This window comes from Diceros bicornis, chromosome 21, assembly GCF_020826845.1.
Source record: "Diceros bicornis minor isolate mBicDic1 chromosome 21, mDicBic1.mat.cur, whole genome shotgun sequence".
NCBI classification, from domain to species: domain Eukaryota; kingdom Metazoa; phylum Chordata; class Mammalia; order Perissodactyla; family Rhinocerotidae; genus Diceros; species Diceros bicornis.
The window spans coordinates 16,615,518-16,641,947 of record NC_080760.1 but is presented as its reverse complement, the minus strand read 5'-3'; the positions used below and the strand labels follow the sequence as shown (position 1 = coordinate 16,641,947).

General features: G+C 39.4%; 1 protein-coding gene and 1 long non-coding RNA gene across 7 annotated transcripts in view; one reads left to right on the top strand and one right to left on the bottom strand.

Moving 5' to 3' along the window:
• The window catches only part of MTDH (metadherin), a 61,664-nt gene extending 42,649 nt beyond the window's left edge, over positions 1–19,015 (bottom strand). For 4 of the 5 annotated variants that reach the window (XM_058564675.1, XM_058564678.1, XM_058564677.1 and 1 more), the window contains exons 1-2: positions 18,322–19,015; positions 5,728–5,829 (exon numbers count right to left, since the gene is read on the bottom strand). In XM_058564675.1, the coding sequence (XP_058420658.1) occupies positions 5,728–5,829; positions 18,322–18,702 (483 nt within the window). In that variant the 5' untranslated portion in view covers positions 18,703–19,015. The remainder of the gene's footprint in view (positions 1–5,727; positions 5,830–18,321) is intronic. The other variant, XM_058564676.1, reaches the window with a different exon arrangement.
• Positions 19,016–19,140: 125 nt separating this feature from the next.
• Positions 19,141–26,133, top strand: LOC131419502 (uncharacterized). 2 transcript variants are annotated; one of them, XR_009223268.1, is made up of 3 exons: positions 19,141–19,292; positions 24,249–24,376; positions 25,844–26,133. It is a non-coding gene; the product is annotated as an uncharacterized LOC131419502 (long non-coding RNA). The 2 variants fall into 2 exon arrangements; XR_009223267.1 differs by lacking the exon at positions 24,249–24,376.
• The last annotated feature ends 297 nt before the right edge of the window (positions 26,134–26,430 follow it).

The window sequence follows — 26,430 nt, the reverse complement described above, 5'->3', positions numbered from 1 at the left end:
GATCTAAAGAATCAAACCGTATCAAAGCACTCCAGAAAATGAAACATTTTAATGAATCCAAAAGACTATATTAGGAGTTTAAAATAGGGGTTCAGCAAAAAAGGGGGAAGGGAGTAAATAGTTTAGGCTTTGCAGACTACAAGGCCTCTGTCGCAACCACTCAACTTTGCTGCTATAGTGCAAAAGCACCATAGAGAATAAACAAACAAATAAGTGTGGATGCCTTCCAATAAAACTTTCAAAAATAGGCAGAGAGCCAGCTATGGCCAGCAGGACACGGTTTGCCAATCCCTGGTTTTAAACTATAGTTCCTAAGATATATTATGGAAGGTAAAACACAAATGTATATAATCTCTCTGGCCATGCAAGTATTCTCTATTTTGCTAAGAGCTCTATAGCTTATGCTTGCTTAAAACCTATGCTGCCTCAGAATAATTCTATCTTTAGTCTTCTAAACACTGATCACTCCTAGGTCAGTGGATCTCAAACTTCTTGGTCGTAAGACACTCTTAAAATGGGGGCTGGCCCAGTGGTACAGCAGTTAAGTGCGTGCACTCTGCTTCAGCGGCCTGGGGTTCGTGGGTTTGGATCCCAGGCACGCACCGACGCACCGGTTGTCAAGCCATGCTGTGGCGGCATCCCACATAAAGTACAGGAAGATGGGCACAGATATTAGCCCAGGGCCAATCTTCCTCGGCAAAAAGAGGAGGATTGGCATCAGATGCTGGCTCAGGGCTGATCTTGCTCATAAAAAAAAATAAATAAATAAAATATACTCTCAGAACGTATTGAGGATGTCAAAGAGCCTTTGTTTACATGGGTTATATCTACTGATATCTAATATATTATAAATTTAAACTAAGAAATTGTTTAGATATGTATTAATTTATTTCAAAATAATGATTAACTTACATATTGTATAATTATACCTACATAAATAACTATATTTTCCAAAACAAAAAATATTTTAGTTAAAAAAGTGGAACGTTTTACATTTTCCAAATATCTTTAATGTCTGGCTTCATAAAAGACAGGTGGATTCGCATATCCACTTTTGCATTCAATTTACTGAGATATGTGTTATTTGATTGAAGCATATGAAGAAAATCTAGCTACATACACATAGATGTAATTGGAAAAGGGAGGATTATTTTAAAAGTTTTTTTCAGGTAATTGTGATACTCTTGGATATTACACCAAAGATTAGTGGTTGCCAGGGGCTGGGGCTAAGAAGAGGAGAGGAGAATGGGGAGCAACTGGTAATGGGCACAAGATTTCTTTTTGGGAAGAGGAAAAAGTTCTAAAATTAGACTGTGATGACAGCTGTACAATTCTGTAAATACGCGCAAGTGAATTTTATGGTATATCTCAAAATAAAGCTGTTTAACAAAAGAGAAAGAAAACCAATGTGGCTGGAGCTTAGAGAGGGTAAGAGGTAGAAAAAGAGACACAGGCAGGGCCTTTAGAATATGTTCAAGATTGTGGAGTAAGAGCAATGGGAAGTCACGAAAGATTTTAGGTGGAGGAAGGAAAAAATATGACACCAAAATGTGTCAAGTGGTAGTTTCTTAAAAATTGTTGCAACATGGAATCTAAGACTGCATCAATGAACCTTCTATACTCTATTACATTAAAATCCATTGGTCTATCTTGTACTTTGAATGAATCTTTTACACTTGCCTGATTTTGTAAAATGAAAGCATTGGTCCTTTGGAAAATACTGGTTAACTGACTTATACAGATCTTCCAAAATGTTAAAACATTCCATTATATACAATATTAAAAAAAAAATCACATTTGTTAATATCATAACTGATCTCATCAGAAATTCTTTAAGTATTGGGATATTGTCAAGCTCATGGTAGTGGATACAAATTTTCCAAATTTCTAATTTTCACTTGGCAACACATCATTTTATCATTTGCAACAAATACTTTCAGTTGTTTTCCTTGAAGTGACAGGACTATCTTGATTATTTTTGAGAAAATGTCTGCAAATACCCAAGTCTAAATAACCATGGCTTGTCTATCAGTTGTTCTTTCAACTAAAAATTGAGTAACATGAAATAAATGGCTAGTTCAGCTTGCACTCAATTGTACAAGTGTTTTTCCTCAAGACAACCACTGTTCTTCAGTACGCAGCATACTTTCCATTTCATCATACAGAATGATTAAAAAGCATGTATTCAAAGGTCAAGATGTAATTAATAATTGTCACTTTTACTGCTTCATCAAGGACACTGAAGTGGAACTAGCATTTTTTTTTTTTTTTTTACTGTGAGTGGATTGTAGCGAAGAATACGACTACTAGTAGTTTAGTCTCACTGCCTTAACTTGTGCTAAAGAGACAGCAGTTTTATTCACTATTGCTTTTGCACAATACTGCTGATATTGTGCAAATATCAACACAGTGAAAAAGGCAAATAATGTCTTAATTATAATGAAAGTAGTTTTGTCTTCTGGGACCCAACAAAAGGATCCCTTGGACCCCTTCTCAGGGGTCCACAAACCACACTTTGAGAACTGTTACCTCAGAGAAATTGAGGAAGCATTATTTACTAGCTATGTGATTTTGGGCAATTCACTAAATTCTTTTTAATGAACTGTATAAAAAAAGGATTAATACCCTCCCCTCTGAGTTGTTCATCAGGATTAAGAGACGAGAAAATATTTTGTACATTGCGTAGCATCACAAAAATGTAAGAGCTTATTAATACTTATAATGAATAATATCAGTATTTTAGTAAGATACCTCTGATTTCATCCTGAACAACCTGATGACCAAATTTTATACATTTTTGCTTCTGTTGTTTCTCTTACTAACAATCTTTACATTTGTATCTTAATTCAGACCCTTACAATCATAGATGCAAGACTGATTTGCTAATCATAAATGTTGCTGCCAGCTGAACATATCTAAGTTTTTATCATATCCTCACTCCACCCTGACCAGTCAAACTTGTCTAGGGCTTTCCCTCGAGTATATCTGAAATGTTCTTTTGTTTCAGCTCAATCATGTCCGAATGTGTTCATTTGTTTCTCTCCCTTGCCAAAATTGGCCTCCCCACTTCTACTTACTGAAATACCATCCCTATCCTTAATAGTCCAATTAAGTCAATCTTTTCTGGCTACCCAAATAGGATAATCTTTCTCCTCTGAATACCTGGCACTCAATGCCTTAGGTTACCTGATATCTTCTCTTGTGCTTGCCTTTCCTCAACTAGACTGTAATCTCTCTGAAGGTAAGTACATCTTACATTTCTCTTTATTCCCTTCAGCATCTAGTAGCACAATGCATTCAGCCTGGCTAATGGTCCTACGTGTACTCTACTAGAGGCTATCATCAATGAAGCATCGACCTTCATATCCAAATAAAGACCCAGAAAACTATGGTAGTTTAACCTGCTTTATAGACCCAAGATCTATAACTCTTGTCATACACAGTTTTTAGACAAAGTTTTATTTATAAGGCTTACTCAATGACAAGGCAAGGTATTCAGTATCACAGCTTACAGTGCAATTACTCTATGGGCAAACTGTATTTCTCCAAGTGCCCAAGATGTGACTCTGAGAGGAAAACAAATATACAGTAATGTATATTAAGATGCATAAGTAGATCTAAGATATGTTTGTTTACAAAAAAAGATAATAAGTGTAAGAAAACATATTTAACACACAAAAACACACACAGTGCAATAGCATAAAAAATGAACTGAAATGAATCACTTGAACTGAACCAAGCTAAAAAAGCATAAATTCAAGATGCAGGACGACAAAAACAAACACTAGCCATGAGTTGCAGCACTATTATTATGCAAAAAGTCAAATCAAATAGGCCAACAGATCAAAGGTAGAAGCTTCATACTGAAAAAGCCACAGCAACTGAAAGGAGGAGGTACTGCCAAGCGATTAAAAAGTGCATGGGCTTTGTCATCAGAATGAGCTTGGTTCAAGTCCTAGTTCAGAAACTGGAGGAAATTAGTGAAATCACAAAATCGTTCTATGCTTCAGAGCCCTAATCTGTAAAATGGGGCTATTACTATCTGTCTGGCAGAGTTTTTGAAAGGATCAGAAATAACAGAGCAGTAAAAAGCACAGACTTTGAAATCAGATGAGTCTGGGTTAGAACTGACTGCACTTTTAATAGCTTCTTATTTGCAAGACAGGTATAATACCACCTCCTCAGTGCTCTTGTGAGGATAAATAAAGTAACACGTATAAATATTCTATAAAGTCTTAACAGTACACCTAGTAAGTGCTCAATAAGTTGTCCCTACTAGATATATGTAAATATATTCATACTTAAACAAATACCTCACCTTGCACAATGCCTGCCATATTATAGATACTTAACAAATGTCAACTATTATAATTATTTCCTATCATAAAAAATTTCATAATGATTATCAACTTTAAACTGTGGTTTTACATCCTGATACACCCAATCTATACATGATTAGTCAATCAGAGACGGTAGTTCATTAATTATTCCAACTACAAATTTTTTCAGGATAATTCAGGGAGTGGAAGCAGGAGTGACTATGAAATGCTTACTAGTAGAGAGAAAGCCCAGAAACAAGGGAAAACTAGATAGAAGTATAAAACTATATTAGGCATATAAAAATTCACAATCCCTAAACTGTACGCTTATTTGTTAATACAAGTCATTTACTATTTATTTTTCTGCCAAAGGCAAAGTCAGACATAAATTAATTCTTTCTCACAACTATCCTTCATTTTAAGCCATCCTACCTGCAGCTTTCTTGGCTCTAGACCAATTTTACTGGGTTACAGGGGGAGAACTGATCTTACCAGTTCTTCAAAGATATTCTGAAATTACAAGCATCAAGAAACTGTAGCAACCATTTCACACCACTATTCTATGGGGCTGGAGCTGCTGCATCCTGGTTCCTAGAAAACACTTAGCTACCTGTCGTGGTTGGTTGGTTGTTTGTTTTTCCTGAAAAGGAGTTATGCATGCACAGGGTTAAAAAAAGGTGGTGGCAGGGGGAGAGTACTTAATGTACCAAAAGTAATGAAACAAAAAGTCTTTCTCCCACAACAGGAGGAACCACTGTTAACAGTTTCTTGCTCATTTTGCCTAGTTCCAAACTAGATTAAGTCAAATAAAAATGGGTCAGTTCTAACACTGGCAACTAGAAAATGAATAAAATCACAGGAATGTACCATTTACGGGGTATGATAGATTGTCTTATTTGAAAACTTAAGAGTGTACATCTAAACCTTTTAGTAATGACCTGAGTATAGAACATTTTCTTTTGTTAAATAAAGTCCAATTGTGTCTAATAAGTAGATAATTATGTCTCCATCACAACAGAAATCTATTTTTTTTATGCCAGAAGTACACTATTAACAAAGGTAACACAATTCAATTTTCAAATATGAGGTATGTTACACACCTGGAAACTTACTCATGTAAAAGATGTTCAAGTCATGAATAAAGTGTTTCTGGCATAATGAATATTTAATAATGCCACAGCAATATTTAAAATATTTGGTGATACCTCTTTCCTTTTAAAATAATAAAAAAAAAAACACTTACTTAAACCTTCACCACCCACACATCTGCTACAATAAATTCAGATTCTCAGTATTCTTTAAATGGGGGGTATACATACAATTTTGTGGAACAGAAAAGCATCATTTTTTATATGTCACTCTCTTTATTAAGAACCTTGCATACAATTTCATATGCTCCCAAACTTACCTTTTCATTTTTCTTGTCTGTCTCTAACGGCTGCTTTGCTGTTACACTTTGAGGAGTTCGGACAACTTCCTCCTCAGCCACTTCAACAGTCCGTCCATTTGGCTGTACAGGCAACAAAAAAGAATCTTGTTATCAAACTGCTTGGCAGATCAAACCAAAGATCTGTACTCAAGAAACAGAATACACTACAATCAAATTCTACCCCCTGACCCAAATTAAAAAAGTTTTTGTACAGCCATGTTATTTACGACTTGATGGAGTATCATCCCTAGTAACTGTGATTTGTAATAAAATAATATAATAAACTCATAAAATTTGGTAGCACAAATGTATTTTCTTACTTCACCCAGATATCCATCCTTCCAACAAAAAATAATGGAATGGAAGCAGGAAAAAGGAGAACTAAACTCTATTTGCACTCTGACCACCAATTAGCAGTGTAATCTCAGAATATTTCACTCTTTATCTGAGTCTTATTTCTACATCTATAAAATGATAGGTCTGACCTATTCAAAAATCAGCAAACTTTTTCAGTACAGAGCCAGACAGAAAATATTTTAGGCTTTGTGGGCCATATAGTCTCTTGTTGCAACTACAAAATTCTGCTATTGCATCACAAAAGCAGCCACAGATAATACATAAATGAATGAATGTGGCTGTGTTCCAATAAAACTTTATTTACAAAAACAGGTGGAGGACCAGATTTGGTCCATGGACCATAGTTTGTCGACCTCTGTATTAAATAATATCTAATGTCCCCTGTAATTCTATAATATAATGGCTCTACTGTTCTGGGATTAAGACGCTTTACCAACCCACTGCCACAGCTTAAAAAGGCTACCTCAGCTTTCCTAACCTTCCTAAAATAAAACGATAGCACTTAGAAGTGTTCATGAGTAGAATTAAGTGTAAATCCCAAATCAGGCTTTTAATCAGAATCACTAGTTTTTGGGATTGTCAAAAAAAATAAACATTTCTGAGCCCCATCACCAGAAATGTATTTAGATTTAGCAGTTTGAAGAATGGGGCCCTGTTAGAATATAGGAGGTACCTGTATTCTCTCACCTCTTCTTTCTGGATCCTACTACTTCTTTTCACTTGCTTATTCTCCTCATATTCAACACAGTAAGTTAGTATATCAATATCCTAGTTTCAACTGCTTTATTTCTAGTTCTTGCAGAATGGACTTCCACCAAATTATTTAATCATTGTAGCAGAGCTACACTCAAGAAAACAATATGAATGTTCAGGGGCCGGCCCGGTGGCACAGTGGTTAAGTTCGCGCACACCGCTTCAGCAGCCTGGGGTTCGCAGGTTTGAATCCTGGGGCGGACCTACACACTGTTCATCAGGCCACGTGTGGCAGCGTCCCATATACAAAATAGAGGAAGATGGGCACAGATGTTAGTTCAGGGCTAATCTTCCTCAGCAAAAAGAGGACTGGCAACAGATGTTAGCTTAGAGCCAATCTTCCTCACAAAAAACAATAAAGCACAAAAGTTAAAAAAAAAAAATGAACGTTCAAAGTTTCTATAATGTGACTTTACCTGCATTTATTAAAAATGATCAGGGATATGCAGTTGGAAAAAGAGACCATTAATATTCTAAAACCCAATTTGTAGGCTTCCCAAAGACTTATGGCAGAAAAATTAAAAACAAAAGCTGTCTTTAGCTGATTAAATTCCTAATTAATTCAAATTTAATCTGCCATGTCTTAAGCAACTTGTTAAAGTCAGACAGCTAACGCCAAAGCCAAGTCTCCTCACTCCTGACTTGGTTTTTTTCTTCTGTGCTGTTCTGCCACTTTAATGTTGCCTCTTCTAATCCCTCTCTGTGTGTACGTAGGTGTGGTGGGGAGAGAGGAAGCAATGCATAGAGAAAAGGAAGAAACTCCAGAAAGGAATTTGGACTTAGAGCCATAACCACATCAGGAAAACAGAACTTTGTTTAATTCTACTTTCCAATGTCATCTAATCTTACTTGTCAATTCTCATATGCTATTTCTTGGTTCATACTATCCTCTCTAGCCAAACTTACTTTTTCTGATTTCCTGAGTTCAGCCTCACCTTTCTATGTAAGCTTTGGACCAAGTGAACAATCTTGCAGCTCCAATTCCCCAGTTTCCCATCTCTTTAACCAGCAGCTCACAAGGCTTACATCTGCAAAACTTTATTTAACTAATCCCTTCAGGAAACTCTCCATCATAGTCACTTGTATAGCATCTCCATTTTACTCAAGTAAATGACTAAACTGAGTCATTTAAACTTACCTACTGACCACTAAAAGGTGAGGAATTAAGCTAAAAACCTACTAAAAAGTTCAATGCAATTCCTTTGAGACCAACTGCAAACACTATTGATATAGTTTCCCAAATGAAAGATGAAACAATCTTTCCCTTCGAACAAATACAAAGTCTCAAGTCCTCAATCAGCGACCAAAAGCGGGAACACTCAGTTTCCATTTCATAGGCTCTGAAGTGATCAGCAAGCCAAAGGTGGTCCTATGCTTCAATCTGTGCCAATTTTACTTCCTTCTTTGCATCAACTTCTGTAATGGGTATAATTGCAGCTGTTCTCTCTGGTCTATGCAGATTTCCCAATTTTCACTAACTCTTGGGTTTTATATAGCTCTCATAACTACTGGGATCCCATAAGTCATCAACAACTCCCCACAAATGCCTGATACCATGAAATAATAAGCCTCCTATCCTAACAATAAAGTCGACAGAATTCTTGGGTAGCAGGAAAAAAGGATACCCTAGGGTGGTTGTGCCTCTCCCATCCATCAGCAGCACTAATCTGTCCTGTTATTCTGCTGTCACTGTCCTGTTATTCTGCTGGTCAAGAAGGCTTTGTCCTGGAAAATCATTAACCATATTTAAATTAGCAAATCCCTAAATGGGAGCATAGTATGTAGATCTGCTCACATGAAAAGTAACTAATTGCAAACCAACACTTCAAATCCAATGTGACTGCCAATCTGGGTTTTATATGAAAGTATTATTTTCTCAGATCATGGAGCCTTAATGTACATGGTGTGTTTCTATAGATTAGCAATTACACAGGTCTCCCATTGTACCCCAGCATAAAATTCTCTGGAGAACTCTGAGGTGTTGCCCTCCAGGGCCAAAGTTAATTTCATATATAGCATACAACCTATATTTCAAATTAGACCACTCAAGAATGTCCTTCAAATTTGGTGATAGTCAACCGTAACAGAAACGATATAATCTCTTTTACATGGATAAACTCCTTGTAGGCAATGCCATGTCTGCTTTATTATTATACATTCCCCCAACTCCCATCCCAGATCCTTTTTTAAAATGCATTCATGAAGAAATGTTGCACGCGTGCGGGCATGTATCGGGAAGGGTGGTGCTAAACCAGAAAGAAGACACGTAGGTGACAATCAGGAAAAAAAAATAGCGGAGAGGGCCACATAGCAGGGGAGCGGGGTCTTCTTCAGGAACTCCTGATTTCAAAGAAATAAAATTCTTCATGTTAGTCAATCTTCAATTTATTAAGTACTTAATAAACATTTATGGAATTAAGTACCAGGCACTGGGCTAGCGATCTCAGGAAGGAGGACATATGAAACGAATTTGCCCTCCAGGAATTTTAAAGTTCAGAATACAAAGATATGCTTAATAATAGACTTCTACTCCATTCGCGCAGCCTTTACATATTTGTTAAACTGATTCTAAACGGCAAAGGAATCTATATCTAAAGTAAGCATGTATAAGGTTTTACACTTGACTTCTAAAGTGAAACCATTTAGAATCCTGTTTCCACTTATTTATGTAAATTTTCTTTCTTTTTTTTGCTTGAGGAAGATTCACCCTGAGCTAACATTTGTGCCAATCTTCTTCTATTTTGTATGTGGGTTGCCACCAGAGCATGGCCACCGACAAGTGGTATAGATCTGCCTAGGAACTGAACCTGGGCCACTGATGTGGAGTGCGCTGAACTCAACCCACTAGGCCACAGGGCTGACCCCTGTAAATTTTATTTCTAGCCACAAAATGTAAAAACCATGACTTCAAATTATTGGAAACGTTTTAAGTTTAGAAAGTAGAAGGACAGTCTACCAACCACCAGAAAATGAATATGAAAAGACTATGGGCTTTGGAGTTGGACAAACCTGAGATGAAGGCCCCACTTCTACCTTTGATCACTGTGATTTTAAGCATTTTCCTTAACCCTCGATTTCATCATCTGTAAATATGAAGAAAATATGTACTTGTCTTACGTAGGTTTCTTGTTAAAAGGACAGAACATGTGAAAGCATACTTTACTTGCTCAACATAGTTTCTTCCCTTCAATATCCTTTCCTCTCCAAAGCTATAATGGCCCTTATCTTCATTCCCACGTTCCAGCATTCAGGTCCTTTTTATACTAGCAAGCTCAAAATAAATGTTAATCCTGGCGGTCAAGAGGGCCAACAAACAATACATGCACCCGTCAGGCCCAATGCTCTAGACACAAATTCTTTTGGGAAGTTAACAGAATATAAGTGATAAGTAGATATATTCTGTCAGAGGCTAGAAATAGTCCAGGCTTGCTCTAAAGACAGCAACGTAATGTTACCTTTCTTACCTAAAAACTGCCTATAGTTTCACCATTTTCTAAGAAAATTACATAATATTCGCTCATGTTCATTCACTCAATATCCAGTGAGCAAACACAGTAGAGTAATATGTAGAATCCTTATAACCTTGAAACAAACACAGGTGAGGCCCAATCCCTGCCCTCAAGAAGCTTAGAACCTAGCAAAGGAAGAAGACAGCTATACAATAGCACACACTAAAATACAAGACAAAAGGTATACTCTGCCCCTCCCCCCCCAACCTTAAAGGGAAAGAGTATGGAAGCTGAAGGCAAAGAGACCAGGATTGAATTCCCAAATGTGTGTCACCCTGGACAAGTTACTACTTCACTGACGCCTCAATTTTCTTAGCTGAAAGTTATACTGAGCATACAGAAGGTGTAACTATATATATTATGTCCATCATAAAAAAGATAAAAGATAAGACATTATGGAAATTCAAGAGGCATCACTCTGATAGGTTAGACTATAAGACAGCCTGACAATAACTAATGATTTCCAAGTATTTGCCAGTGCCAAGCACCTTGCTAGATGTTTTACACGCATTATCTCATTTAATGAACAAGACCTAGTCTTGGTCAGTTTCTTAATTTTGGTTGTGAAGAGTTCTGATACAAATTCAAGATAAAACAATTTCTTATCATTTATTTGAAAACACAAACTGTGTTTTTTCCCCCTCTGCCAAATGTGGACATATCAATTATACAAACTAAATATACACATAAACTACAGCTTCAGTCATAGTAATTTACTAACTTATTTTTAAATTCAACCCTAATTTTAAACTTTTAATAACTGAGAGAACAATCTTACAAATATGGCCTATAATTCAAATTTGCAAAATCTTGCTATATATCCTGAGATATTTCCTTTAGTGGTAAAGATCCTTGTACCCTGTAAACAGCTAGCCAAAAATTCAACTCCTCAGAGATTCCAAATTATCTCCTCGTTGACTGCATCAGGGATCCTAAGGGCTACTTTTATAGGATAGAGAGATGACACTCAATACCTGTCACATGGCCAAATGATGCTCAAGATGATTTTTGAAAAACTAAATACAGCATTGATTTTCAGGGTTTTACATCTGATAGGTACTGAGATAAGCATTAGAGGTGACAGAGCAACCACATATCCACGCACTTCTTTCTTGTATATCGATGGATGCCTTCTGGAATACTGGCATTCTGTGGAACACTTTGAAAACTACTAGTATAGTTGGAGAGAAAACAGAGTAAATTTAAAAACTGGTCAAATAACACCAATTCCTCACTTAGATCTCTTGATTTTGTTTGAATAATGATAATTTAAAGATACTTTCAAGGCTTTCATAACCTTGAGAAGTAGTATATTAATCAATAATGCCAAAGCACAACAGAAACAAACGTTCAGAGGGTTTACTGCTGCTCTTGGTATAAAAGATGCGCACAACTATTAAAGGTCTTTTCTGTCAGAACTATTAAAGATCTTCTCTGCTAGGCCTCTGGCAGAATAAAATGAGATGAAAAAGTCCTGCCATATAACCAAACAAATGGAACCAAAATTCTGGAGCTTATAAAGGTCATTATAATTTTCAGCAGAAACTTCTGATTCTAAAAATAAATTTCAAAAGCAATAAAGAAAGTTGTAACTCACTAGGAAAATTGTTCTCTGAATGCAATGTAATATTCTGGAACATGTTATTGAAACCAGAGTGGTATAATGGACGTAAGTGAGTTCTTAGACTAGAAATTAGGATATTATTTTGGCCTTTGAAACTCCTTTGCTCTACAACCTTGAATAAGTCACTTAATCTCTCGACTCCTTTTCTGTAAAATCAGGAACATTTGTTTTACCTATCACTCAGGCTTTTTTAATCAAATGATTATTCTTTTTCAAATTTAAAACTAAGGGGGCTAGTGACTTAAAGGTAGAAAGAAAAACTCTGTAGGTGTTAAGTGATATAATTTACCTTTACTAATAGCTGGGGAAATATAGCAAAACCACTACCTAAGATTAAAGACATAATTCTATTGGGAATATCTTAAAAGACAAATCTGTTTAGCCCAATAACAGATTATCCAATTAAAACTGTGAGATGTCATTTTAGCTACTTTGTTCAGAGTTTAGTTCAACAAATAATTATCAAAGGCTCTTATAGCCAGGCACTGTTTGCCACTGTATGTTAAGGCTTACGATCTAGCGGAGGGAAAAGACTCCAAAAAAGTAAATGGATAAGTAAATAAATAATTTATAAACTGTGATAACTATAATAGAGGAAATACACGAGGTTGAGACAGAAAATATAAGGAGATGCCTATTTCAAGTAGTGTGATCAGGAAAAAGTTTTCTGAGAAAGTGAGGTCTAAAGGCTGATAAAAATAGTGGCAACAAGTTTGTTCAAGAAGTGTTAATAATAGCTCACGTAAATGCATTGGGTTGTGAAAGACTTTGAAGAACTGAAAAAGATCACTACAGTTGGAGATAGCAAATGAGAGGAAACTAACTCAAAATCAGCTTAGAAAGAAAAGCAGGTGTTGGGCTATATAGGAAAGTTTAGATTTTAAATGCAAAATCTACTAAAGTGTTGGTTTTAGACAAGATGGTGATCTGTTTTTCAAAAGACTCCTTACTAGGGTGTTGAGAAAGGATTGGAGGCAACAGAAGCTACTGTTGTGAGCTAACATGACAGCAGAATGAGAGTAGTCACTAGACTGAATATATATTTTGGAGATAAAATTGATGGTACTTGCTGATGGATTAGATATGAGGTGAAGATGATATGAGGAGGTGAGGAAAAGGGAAGAATCAAGAATGATTCTTAGATTTCTGGCTTGAATAACTGAATGGATGGCAGAGTCAGTTACCATTTACAGAAATGGGAAAGACTGGGAGAGAGCAGGGAATTATGAGTTCTGTTTTGGAGATGTGCAAGTTTGACCCATAAGTCAAATTTCCAATTGAAGAAATCAAGTATACACTTAGACATGAGGTTCTGGAGATGAGAGGAATGGTCCAGTTACAGATACAGATTAATATACAGTTGATCTCCATTACTTGGGGATTCCATATTGGCGAAATTGCCTACTCACTAAAATTTATTTCTAACCCCAAAATCAATACTTGAGGTGGTTTTCTGATCATTTGCAGACATGCACAGAACCGCAAAAAAATCTGAGTCATCCTACAGGCAAGTTCCCAGACAATGTTCTGCCTTTTTTTTTTAAAGATTTTATTTATTTATTTTTTCCCCCCAAAGCCCCAGTAGATAGTTATATGTCATAGCTGCACATCCTTCTAGTCGCTGTATGTGGGACGCGGCCTCAGCATGGCCGGAGAAGCGGTGCGTCGGTGCACGACCTGGGCCGCCAGCAGCGGAGCGCGCGCACTTAACCGCTAAGCCACGGGCCGGCCCCATTCTGCCTTCTTGTTTCAGCTCTCATAAAAAATATAAAATAAACATACAGAAAAGAGAGACTAACACTAGCTAGGGAGCTAGGAAAGGCTTTACAGTAGAAGTAGCACCATAGCTGGGCCTTCAAGGATAGGTAGAAATTAGTAGAGATACAGAAAGAAGGGCCTTTTAATAGAAGAAAATAATATGAATAAAGAGACACAGAAGTCTAGCTAATGGTAACGTCTTAAGCATAATGGTAAGAGATAAAGCTAAGATGCGGTTGGATCAGGAAGAGGCTCAACTGCCATGTCACAGACTGAATTTTATTCAACAGGTGATGGGGAAACTACTGAAAAGATGTGAACATGCAAGTCACATGATCAGAGATGGACTTTAAAGATTGAACTGGCATGAGTGGGTAGAAAGGAATGGCAACAAAGATACTGGAAGCAGGAAAACCAGTTAGGATGCTGTTAGAATAGTCTAAGCAAAACGTAATAAAGTCCAAAACTAGGGCAGTGGCAGTAAAACTAGAACAGAAGTAACGACTACAAGAGACACCGCATACTATTAGAATGATTTATTGGCTCTAGAAGGATAGATCTTACAAAATTTTAGCTAGATGAGGCAAACACAGACATTTTCCACAGTAAAAACAAAAAGGTGGTTCATGTGGCTGTTTACCAGGCATGAAGAATAGGAATAAGTTGTATAAATACTTTGGTGGGACACCTTACTATATTATGCATTCAATAATTACTTATTGAGTGCCAAGCACTGTGCAAGGTTATACAGTAGCAAACAAGAGAAAACACTACTCTTTTATTCACTGAGTTTATAGATACTGACAATGCATTATGGCAAATCTTTATGAAAATTCCTACACTAATATAAAAATAACTTGTGTACTAAATTTTCTTTGAAGTCAATCCTGGTTATGTGCTTTCAGTTGAAAGTCAAAGCAACAATTGTTAAAGATCAGTTGTCTGAGATCTCATATCCATCTAAATCATTGCTGAGATTAAGTCAAGTGAAAAATATTTACTGAGTACCAATTGAATACTCACATTGAACTAGGTGTCATGGAAAATACATATGACAATGACTTCCAAAAATGCCAAGAACTAATAAAGCCCAGTGAAAAGTGCTACCTCCTTCACTCTTTTTTTTCCTTTCCCCAAAGCCCAGTAGATAGTTGTATGTCATAGCTGCATATCCTTCTAGTTGCTGTATGTGGGACGCAGCCTCAGCATGGCCAGAGAAGCGGTGCGTTGGTACACACCCGAGATCTGAACCTGGGCTGCCAGTAGCGGAGCACGCGCACTTAACCGCTAAGCCATGGGGCTGGCCCCCCCTTCACTTTTAATAGAGGAACAAACTGCAATTCATGCCCTATATAAAAACCAAACTGATATAAAAATTTCAAAAAATGCTTATTAACAGATTTTAAAAAGCTAAACACTACCTAATCTACAAATAAAAACAAGCTACTAGAAACAAATTTTGAAAATCTGAGTTGCAAAATTTGGAATGATTTAAGAAAAAACTAAAAAAAATGGAATAAAAAGATGAAAAAATATTTAAGCAAATATGAAATATCCTTTCAAAGAAACTGGTAGTTTACATAACTGAGTCCACTTGAATCAGATTAAGTATATCCTAAAATGTGTATCAGAATGATGTAGTAACGAAGAGATGAATTTTAAGATTAGACACGACTCCACTTAGAAATCTCTCTTACAGTATGGATCTTATGGCCCTATTCCAGTGAGTGATTTTCAAACTCAAAGGCAAGGATTTACCAAGGAAGCTTGTTAAAAATGCAGATTTCTTGAACTCAGTTCCAGAGATTTTGAATTTCTAAGATCTGGGGTAGGGCTCAGGAATTTACAAATTTTAATGCAAGCATTCAAAGTAACTCTATTGCAAGCAGTCAGGGTTAACACTTTGAAGAATCCTGCAGTGTTTTAACTCAACTAAGATCTTCAAGTTAAAAACAAGATAAGCTAGACAGAGCAAGGTTAAATGCCTTACTCAAGTTTAGAGTCCCCCATTCCTGCCAGGCTGACAGAGTTCAGTTTTCCTCCCCCGGGCCTTTGCAGTTTGTTCAGCTTCTCCCACTATCCTGCTCCTACCCACTTTCAAAGCCAAATTCTGTGATAAGGTCGTTCATGACCACCCGGGCCCATACTGGGGTTGCACTGCTAATTTTCTGAATATATCTTTTTCCACAACTGCAATAAAAAAGCTCCCTGGGGAGAAACTGAGCTTTTACTTTTGTATCCCCTTCAGAGTGAGATATATGAATACTTTATTCCTTTTTACTTCCTTCAATTTGCAAGCAGTATCCTGCTTTTCTCCAAGTAAACACTTAGCACAGTGCAAAGCACAGATTACTAAATAAATGGCAGCTTATACTTCTTAGCCCTATAAAACACTGTTTTTCTAACTGTGGGCCATGCTCACAATCAAATGTGAAACCAATTTAGTGGGTCACAAATATCATTAAAGAAAAACAAAGAATACTTGATACGTGTGAGGGGAGATTGTAATGTAAAATATATTTCTTACTGTGGGTTGCAGTCAAAATAGTTTAAAAGCCACAATTTTGTAAATGTTGATAAACTTCTCCAACACATCTTTACCATTAGGTGTGCAAAGACATTTTCTCACCCAATTAACGTTCAACCATTCAGTTAGTGTTCCCATTCTCCACTCCCCAAAGCTAATCCTAGATTTATTTATTTATCCCCTGCTTCCTTAACTCAAATGAAAAGAAGAAGAGATAAGTCCTAAGTCTGATGAGCATTTTTCACAGTACCAATTTCACAGTAGTCTGTGTTCCTTCTTCAGATGAGTCATCTGAGTGTTATGATGCACTTCAGATGGGCTCTTGGAGCACCTGTCTCTCCACTCCAGTCTATCTGAAATTCTAGATGTCCCAAACAGGGCTTTGAAATTTTCAGAACCTGTTTCATCCACACAGGGCTTAGGCTTATTAATGCGTGTGGTTTTTTTCAAGATCACCTTCTTTCCTTATCTTAGAGCCAGATTCTCTATTTCCACCATAACATTACTTTCTGGTAATCCTTGATGCTCTTTACTAATTTAAATATAATTATATATGTTCCAAATCAGTTTTATTTTCTCTTCTCTGCTTCTCTAAGGCAGCATTCATATTGACAAATCTGTACCCTTTTCTAGGTTTTGCATGTATCTTGCACCCTCTTAACCAGCAGGCAAAATGTGAATACTTATCTAGGCCTAACAATGTGGTAACTGTGATCTGTCATGTGTCTAATACAGCCTTATTCATTATACTGTTACCAACAATACTCTCATTACTTTAGTTTGAACTCAAACCTCACTTCCTCCAATAACTTTCCTAAATCCCTCCAATGGAATTAGTCTACCATCCTCCTAACCTCATTAACACTGCTCACACCTCTATAGCACCTATCAGTCTAATGCTACATTAGAATTATTTATGAATCTGTCTCCTACACTGGTCTCCATGATCAACTCTAACGCCTCTGTGTATACCTCCCACTGTGCACCAAACACTGGAGCGCACTTCACATAGTATGGCCTTGGTTACATCTGCTTTATCGTACTGAAAAGGTGAAGAGCTTAATTCAGTGGATATAAAAATAGGTTAGGAGCTGTTTCTAATTCTGCACACCCTCCATACTGCTTGCTCAATGATAAAGTATTTTAAAAAATAAATACAACTATGAAAGATATAATGGGAGAACGGTGGGGAAATGGCAATAAAGAATGCAGAAATAAGACCTGAAGGCATGATAAAACGGACGTAACGCTCTCTGCATTTCCACACGTGGTCCGGTAAGTCGGTGTCTGAATCTATCAGCCTGCACCATTCTGCTCTGTCATCCCCTTTCACTCTATTTCGAAACCTCCCACACCACTTCGCTGAACTTGCCTTAGCTCTCTCTCACAGGGCCAGGTAGCCCAAAGGATATTAGCCAATCGACTCCCTCTTGCCTTGCTCCTGTTCCGGCCTCCACTGGCCACAATCACAAGAATAAGAGTGGGCAACCATTTCCCTTTAACAGTCCCAACTAAAATGGAAGCGCGTCTAGACCTGGGTACCTTTAATCCTCTGTAAGCCCCAGAGTTTTTAGGTCACCGTACTTCCCGCATTGGCTATCGTCTCAAAATGACTTGAGTAGAGATCTGTCTTCCAGGCGCAGCCTTTCCACAACTTCCAGCACCACCTTAAGGTCCCATTACCCTCCACACACGCAGCCTTACCCCGTAGGCCTCAAGGAAGGTTCTACCTTATTCCGGCGGTCAAGGTTCCCTAAAATAGCTTGACCTCTGGGAGCTTTTATTTAAACATACCCCACACGGTCTAGTTTCCTTCCTCGAAACTGGTCTTCCCACTCGTCCTATACTTCCTGAGTTTCCACCCTTCCCCAAGTAACGTGTCCACCGATCACCTCCCGCACCTGGGGAGATCTGCATCCCGGCTCTAACCGCCACCACTTCTTTTCCATCCCCGGCTGGGCGGCTGGGGCTCGGCCTCCCGCTCGCTCGAGGGTCTGCACGCCGGCCCCTCGCCCCTGCTCTACCGCCGCGCCTCCCCTACTCACTTTGGGCTTCTCGGGCAATTTCTTCCGGTTCTTCTTCTTCTGCTCCTCGCTCCTGAGATTCTTCAGCTGGGCTAGGTCGTCAGGGGCCGCGGCCGGGGCGGCCGCCGCCTCCTCCCGCTTGCGGGGCGGGCTCCTCCGCTTCTTGCGGGCGCCGGCGCAAGCTGCGGCCCAGCCGTAGCCGAGCAAGAAGAGCAGCAGCAGCCCGAGCGCGCCCGTGCCCACCAGGATCACCCAGCCCGGGTACCGCTTCGGCTCCAGCCCCAGGTCGAGGCCTAGCTCGGTGCGCAGAAAGCCTAGGCCGACCGAGAGCATTTCCCGCAGCCGGGCCGAGGCCTCCTCGGCCCGCTGGGCCAGCTCGTCCAGCCAGCTCGGTGCAGCCATCTTCCCTCCTGTCAGAGGGACTCGCGGGATGACGCTGGGCCGCAGAGACGCCGTGGAACAGTCACGGGGAGCCAGGAAGGGCCGAGCCGACTGCCTCAGGCCGAGCGCATCGCGGCCGCCCCTCGCGCCGGAGCCGGGGATCGGCCGCTGCCGCCGCCAGGAGGAGAGGGGGCTCCCTGTCCCCCCTTGTCAGCCTCACTCCGCCGCCGCCGCCAGGAGGAGGGGGGCGGCGGGAGGGAGTGTCTCCAGTGGCGGCCGCTAAGCGGCGTCTCGGCGCCAGGCCCCGCTGACCTCCCTTGGCGGAACAATGGCGGCTCCAGCCGCGATCCACGCCGCGCGCGCGCGGTCGCCCTGGAGGGCCGCGGGTCACGTGGGCGTTGGCGGGCGGGGCATGAGTGTCACGTGCGGGCGAGCGGGGCGGGGCGGGAGCCGTTGGGGCGCGCGCGGCGGTTGGCGGTGACCCGTTGGGGCCTGGTGGAGGTGCCGAGCCTGGGGACGCGTGACTGTGGACAGGAGGCTGGGAGGGGTTAACTGGAGGAAGCCTCCCCCGGGCGGCTGGTGGCCCGCAGCTGGGAGACGTGGCACTTTGAGTGAGCCAGGGGGATGGGGGGCGGGCGGGGAAGGAGTGAAGAGCGGGGAACCGGGTCACGGGCTCTAGGTCAGGGTCGCCCTAGTAGGTGTAGGTTTGCTTGGTTTCTTTTCTGGGAGTGGTGTTGGGATGGAAGCGGCTTTTGCTCCCTGGGCCACCGGTCGGCTAGATGCTTCCAGAGTGGGCTCAGTTGAATCTGAAGCCGGGCGCCTGTCTTCCAGGGCCTAGGTGTAATTCACGAATTGGATATTTCTCTTCAGGGCCCACTAACACCTCGTGCCTACCGTTTGGCAGCCTCGCTAGGGCGCGTTCGCGTCGTTTGGCTCATTCGCTCTTGCTCTCGCTGTAGTTACTCCCCAGAATTCAAAAGTTGGGAAGCCCGTGGGCGGCACTATTTTCCTACTAATTTGTAGGTTTAATAAGAAATAATAAGAGAAGCACATTAGATTGTATTGACATGTAGAGATAGCTTCCTCGTTACGTTTTATTTTAAGCTTTTGTACAAGACTACAAAAGGAGTTTCAAGAAATTCTATTTTTATATGCTTTGTTGACCATCTCTGGGTAACGTTAGGAGGAAATGAATTTGCCTTTTCAGATTTTAATTACAAAGACGATGTTTGAGGGCTTCCCTAGGGCTTTTAAATTCCATTTTCCTGTAAGGAAACTGTTTTATCATTCAGTGATAAAAAGCATGTAAGCAAGTGTCTTAGGTGAACTAAATCCTACAGGCTTTCTCAAAGACTAGAAAGGGGGTAATATTAATAAGTACCGAAAGCCAAAGTGTATTAAGTATTTTGACCTACTTTGTAGTGTTGTAATGCATGTTGTGATTAATGGGTAGAAGGGAGTTTTGTAAATAATAGATAATAAAAATAAACTACTACTCCTGCTAAGCTTTATACAGACTTATAATCAAGACAGTGTAAATGACAAGGCCAAAAACTTAGAAGATGTTATCGGGATCTGCTTTAACTCTAAAAGTTTCCAAATTCTATTTATATTTCTGAAATTAGGTTTATAATCCTACATTTATGTTTTGGTTCTAGAGACGTGAAGGGTGATGACTTTCCTAATAAGTTCCACTGCCCATTCTAGGTTAACACCTGTGGATTTATGAATTAAACTATTATACAAAAACAGTAGTGGGGGTTGCCTGTTCCTTTGGCAGCCTAGCAAGTATTGATTATGTAAAATCATATCACCTTCTTTTTTTCTATGACCTGTAACCTTAAAAAAATGTATGTTTAATGTAATTGGTAATACAGATAAAATCATTTTTCATATATAACTTTCTAGTCATCTTTCCAAGTATCTAATTTTAAAAACAAAAATGGTGTCATGCACTGTTTACTGTTTTGAACTTAATGTGGTCATGAACATTCATGTCAGTTGATAAAGCCCATCTGATAAAGTGAACCAGGAACACACCTGTAGTTCTACAAAGTTAGGTTTATTAACTTGCAGCAGAATGAAGTTTAGGTAAAATTTTAAAGACTCAAAGCAAAGCAGGCTGTGTCTAAAAGAGTTATCAGCCTTGACCTGTACAATGGAATACTATTCAGAAATAAAAAGGAATGAGCTACGAATACGTCCAACAATGTAGATGTATCTCAACATAATTATGCTCAGTGAAAGAAGCCAGGCAAAAAGGAGTATGTACCGTATGATTCCATTTGTATAAAACTAGAAAATGCAAACTAATCTATAGTGACAGCAAGCAAATCAGTGGTTACTTGGGAAAAGGGGTGCGAGCAAGGGAGATGGGAGGGAGGGATTACAAGGGGGTACCGGGAAACTTTGGGGAGTGATGGATATGTTCATTATCTTCATTGTTGTGATGGTTTTATGGGTATATATGTATGTCAAAACTTATCAAATTGTTTACTTTAGTTATTATAGTTTAATTTATGTCAAATATACCTCAATGAAGCAATTCAAAGTGACCCACATGGCTTAGATCCTTACAAGAGTGGGATGTTCCATTCTCACTGATGGGATTTCTAACAAAGTTTTTGCCAATCTATGATTTTAAAAAACAAGGTTTCTCAACACTATATCCTTGATGTTAATTAACAAAAGCAGTTTTTTACAGGTGTGCACAATAAATATTCACTTATTTTGTGGCTTGACTGTAATTTATTTAACATACTTTATTGTTGGATAGTTAGATTATTATTATTTTTTTTTGTGAGGAAGATCAGCCCTCAGCTAACATCTGTTGCCAATCCTCCTCTTTTTGCTGAGGAAGATTGGCCTTGGGCTAACATCCGTGCCCATCTTCCTCTACTTTTTATGGGACGCTGCCACAGCATGGCTTGACAAGCGATGTGTTGGTGCGCGCCCCAGATCCGAAGCCGGGCTGCCAGCAGTGGAGCGCGTGCACTTAACCGCTACGCCAGGGGGCCGGCCCCTGGATAGTTAGATTATTTACAGGTCCTTTGTTTTTTTTGCTATTCTATGCAATTCTGTCATGGACATGTTTTTAACTAAATCTTTGTGAATATCTGTAATTACTTCTTGAGGATAGAATGCTGACATGGTAATTGCATGAGCCACAGTCCACAATATGTGATTTAACGCTTTTAATTTGGAAGTTTTAAGGGACCTGAAGAAGTTCTGCTTAAAGCCTTTTATTTCATAGAATAGAAAAAGGAAGCTTTAAAGGGTTGTCATACTCTTGAGTCAGAGTGGCTGAGCTCAGAGTAGAACCCAGTCTTCCCACTGCTGTTGACCCCTTGGTTCTCTTTCTCAGTATACTGTACGATCAATTCTTGGAATTAGTGTGTGTATTTGTCTGCTTAGGCTACCATAACAAAATACCATAGACTAGGTAGCTAAAACAACAGAAATTTATTTTCTCATAGTCGTAGAGGCTGAAGTCCGAGATCGAGGTCTGGCATGGTCAGGTTCTGGTGAGGGCTTTCTTCCTGGCTTGCAGATGGCCACCTGCTGGCTGTGTCCTCATATGGTAGAGAGAGAGCCAGCAAGCTCTTTGATGTCTTCTTATAAGGATACTAATCCTATCAGATCAGGGTCCTATTCTTATGACTTCATTTAACCTTAATTATTTCCTTAAAGGCCATATCGTCAAATATGATTTCGTTGGGGTTAGGGCTTCAACATGGGAATTTGGAGGGGGAGACACATTCAGTCCATAACAGTGCAGGAAGCTTCCACTGAAGTAGCTTGTCTTTAAGGGCCGATGAAAGAAGAATATTGACTTGGGTCTTTAAAATGTAGACTATTGCCGTTATAAACTCCTAGGTCACAGAATTATACACCTAGCAGGATGATGTTACAGTAAAGCAGGAAACTACAGTTTAGTGTGTCAAGAATTTGGGGATATGGTCAAGAAAGTGTTATCCTCAGAAGAAATCTAGTAAGAATTAGTAAATAATGAAATTATCTGCAGAAGTGTCCTAAGCTGAAATGTGTTGCTGAAAGTGCCAGGATATTTCCAAGTCTCTTTAAAAGATCAGAAGATATGCTGAGAATCTGTATGGAACTGAAAATTAGAGCATGAGGGCAGAGGCCAGAGGAAGCAGAGAAGAGTGAATGTGGTAACAGAAGTGAAAGTTGTGTATTCATTCAGTGGAATGCCTTACAGCAATAAACATATCAAAGGATATTTACATTCTGATACCATGTTGACAAAGTTTAAAAAGCAGGTTTCTAGATAAAAATGTAAAACCATGCATAGGAATAATGAGCACCAAATTCGGGATAGTGGTTATTTCCAGGGAAAGCGACAGAAATGGGATTGGAGTGCAGTATACAGGAGGCTACCAACGAATCTATAATGTTTTCTCTCTTAAACTAGGTTATGGGTATAAAAGTGCTCCTTATATTATCTCTACTTTTTGTATGCCTGAAATACTTTGTAATTAAGGTTGTGACAAAAATTAAGTGACAAAAGTAATAGTTTGCACAAAAGCCCGAGAAAATAAGAGGCTCCCTTGACTATACAATTACTGGGTTGCTATAATCTTACAGTGGGGAAAAGGGTATTGGACCATCTTAGCTCAATAGATATCCCCTAAGGTCATTTAACCCCGTTTGCTCTAATTTCATGCTCAGCACACCCCACCCATGTGACATCTCATGTAGACTGTACTACATGAGAGAGAATGGGTTGAAGATCTGACCTAAGTAATCTGATCCTCTTAGCAGTTATATTAGTATAAATCATGCATTCTCAATGAAGCAATATTGCTCCCGTAAAGGTGAAAATTATTAGTTTTTGGGGCAATAAAAACCCCTTTTTTATGTATAAAGTACAGATACAATACACTAGATGCACAGATATACAGTGCATCTGTGGCATTAAATTTCATGGGTGGTGATTAGGAAGAAATATCTAAAAAGGCCCTTAGAGGGGTGATATTGAAAAAATGGTTGAGAAATACTGGTGTAAAGGAAGAAATTGGCACTTGGTTTCATCAGTTAGGCTCCTGTTTTTTTGGTTAATCGGTCTCCTTGGGTCATTTATTCAATCATTTCTTCACTGGACTTTTATTAAATTGCAACCTTTTGCTTTAAATATATGTTGTCTGTCCTCAGAAATCTCAGAACCTAGTGAGGATGATGGACCCTTTCTTAAATAGTCTTAATACAAGAGGCTATTGCTATAGTAAGTTGATTTGAGCCTGGGGATTGTATTTGATGCTGTGATGCACCTAGATCCCCCTTCAGTAATGAAGGACTTATTCCCCAACTCGGGGGGTATTACCAGAAGTCATCCCTTAAGTGTCAGACTTTTGGGGAGATTACTGAGGAAATCTTTCTCAGCCAAGCGCTCATGTGTTCTTCCAGGGATAGCCCACATCCAATGATTCATCAGCCTGGAGGTATAAAGTCTTGGCTTTCTTACCCCAACATGGGACAAATTTAAAGGACCATCTCAGCCGCAGAGTACTCCATGGGCTTGACTGAGGACTGTCTGTGCTGTATTTCAGCTCGATTCTCCCTCTGCCCAGTCCTGCTTCTCCTTCCACTGGCATTGGTTCCAGAAGCACTTCCTTATATGCTGATCTATCTCAAAGTCTGCTTCCCAGAAAACCCAGCCTGTAACAAAGATAATGAGGTATTTACAAAGTGTTTGGTATCAAGGAGGGAGAGATTATTTCTGCATAGGGATAGTGGCACACTGTAAATGCAGTATGTTTAGATTAAGTCTTGAAGGATGAGTAGAATGTGGCTAAGAAGAGAAGGGAAAGGGTGGAGAGGAATTTGCAAGCATAGGGACCAGCAAAAGTGAAGGCCTGGGACGTGAGAGAACATGGTATGTCTGAATTATGATGAGCACTATTTTGTAACCAGTGATAAAGTCCTTAAAATTCTGGTGAGAGATTGAAGAAGAGGGAATTGTCAGCATTGACTCCTAGGTTTCTCACTTCCAACTGGACAGATGGTGGTACCATTCACTGAAATGAGGAATATTGGGAAAGAACTAAGGTTGGCAAGATTAGTGGCTTGGTTTTATACACATTGATTTTGAGGAGTAAAAAATATCTGGATGAAGATATCAAATAGGCAGGTGGATACACGGGTGTGGACTCCAGAGGAGACATGAGAGTTGGAGGTACCTCTTGGTTTCCTTGTTCCAATCATACTATTCATTCCTCAGTCGTTTTATGCTTTCTACTCTTACAAGTCCCTTGCGCTTGCTCTTCCCTGGGCATGGAATTGATTTACTTGCTTTTACTAGTTAATTCCTGCTCATTCTTCATATCTCAAATGGAACATTTTCTCCCACAGGCTGTGCCAGCCACTAGATCAGGTCACTTCCTCATGTTACATATTTTCATAACACCATGAATTTTCATAGTATTTGTCAAAATTTTAATTTCATGTTTAGTCATCTAATTATTTTCTCTCTCCCTCTGACTATGAGAGCAGGAACTGTGTCTGGTTTTGCTCATCGTTGCACTATACCCTATACCTAGCACGTGGTAGATGCTCAGAACATATTTAAAAGAATAGTTGATATTAATGTGAATAAAAAAACCCGACAGTTATTTACACGTGGTACAAAGATATATTCCAAATTGAAGGCATCAGTATTTTGTGGAGGAAAGACTTTTTTTTTTTGTGAGGAAGATCAGCACTGAGCTAACATCTGATGCCAATCCTCCTCTTTTTGCTGAGGAAGATTGGCCCTGAGCTAACATCCGTGCCCATCTTCCTCTACTTTATATGGGATGCTGCCACAGCTTGGCTCTACAAGCAGTGTGTCAGTGTGCACCCGGGATCCGAAATGGCGAACCCTAGGCTGCTGAAGCGGAGCGCACGTGCTTAACCGCTTGTGCCACTGGGCTGGACCCAGTGGAGGAAAGACTCTTAAGATGCCCCCCAGTTATTCTGCCTCCTGGTATTCACATCCTTATGTAATCCACTCCCTTTGAGCATGGGAGAGACCTGTGACTTGCTTCTAATCAATAGAATATGGCAAAGGGTGATGAGATGTCACTTCTGTGATTATGTTACATAAAATTGTAGCTTCCACCTTGCTAACACACTATTTTCTCTTTCCCTTGCTGGTTTGGTGAAGTAAGCTTCCCTGAGAAGACGCCCATGTGCTAAGAAACTGAGGGTGGACACCTACCAACAGCCAACAAGAAAGCAAGACCCTCAGTCTAAGAACCAGGAAGAACTGAATCCTGCCAACCACCACATGAGTTTGGAAACAGATCCTTCTCTGGTTGAGCATCAGATGAGACCCCAGTGCTGGCCAACACCTTCTGAGAGACCCTAGTGCAGAGCAGCCAGTTAAGCTGTGTCCATATTCCTGACCCACAGAGACTGTGAGATAATAAATGTGTATCTTTTCTGTCTGCTAAATTTGTGGTAATATTGTTATGTAGCAATAAATAATTAATTTTGAGGTTTTGGTACCTGGTAGTGGGATGCTGCTATAATAAATACCTAAAAATGTGGGAGTGACTTTAAAACAAAGCACTATAATAGTCAAAGCCTGGAAGAATTTTGAGGAGCATGATAGAGAAAGCCCAAATTGCCTTGAATAGACTGTGAGTAGAAATATAGACATTAAAGACAGTGCCAGTGAGGCTTAAAAGGAAATGAGGAGCATGTTTTTAGAAGGGACATCTTGGGAGGCAGGGTATCTTTGTTATGTAA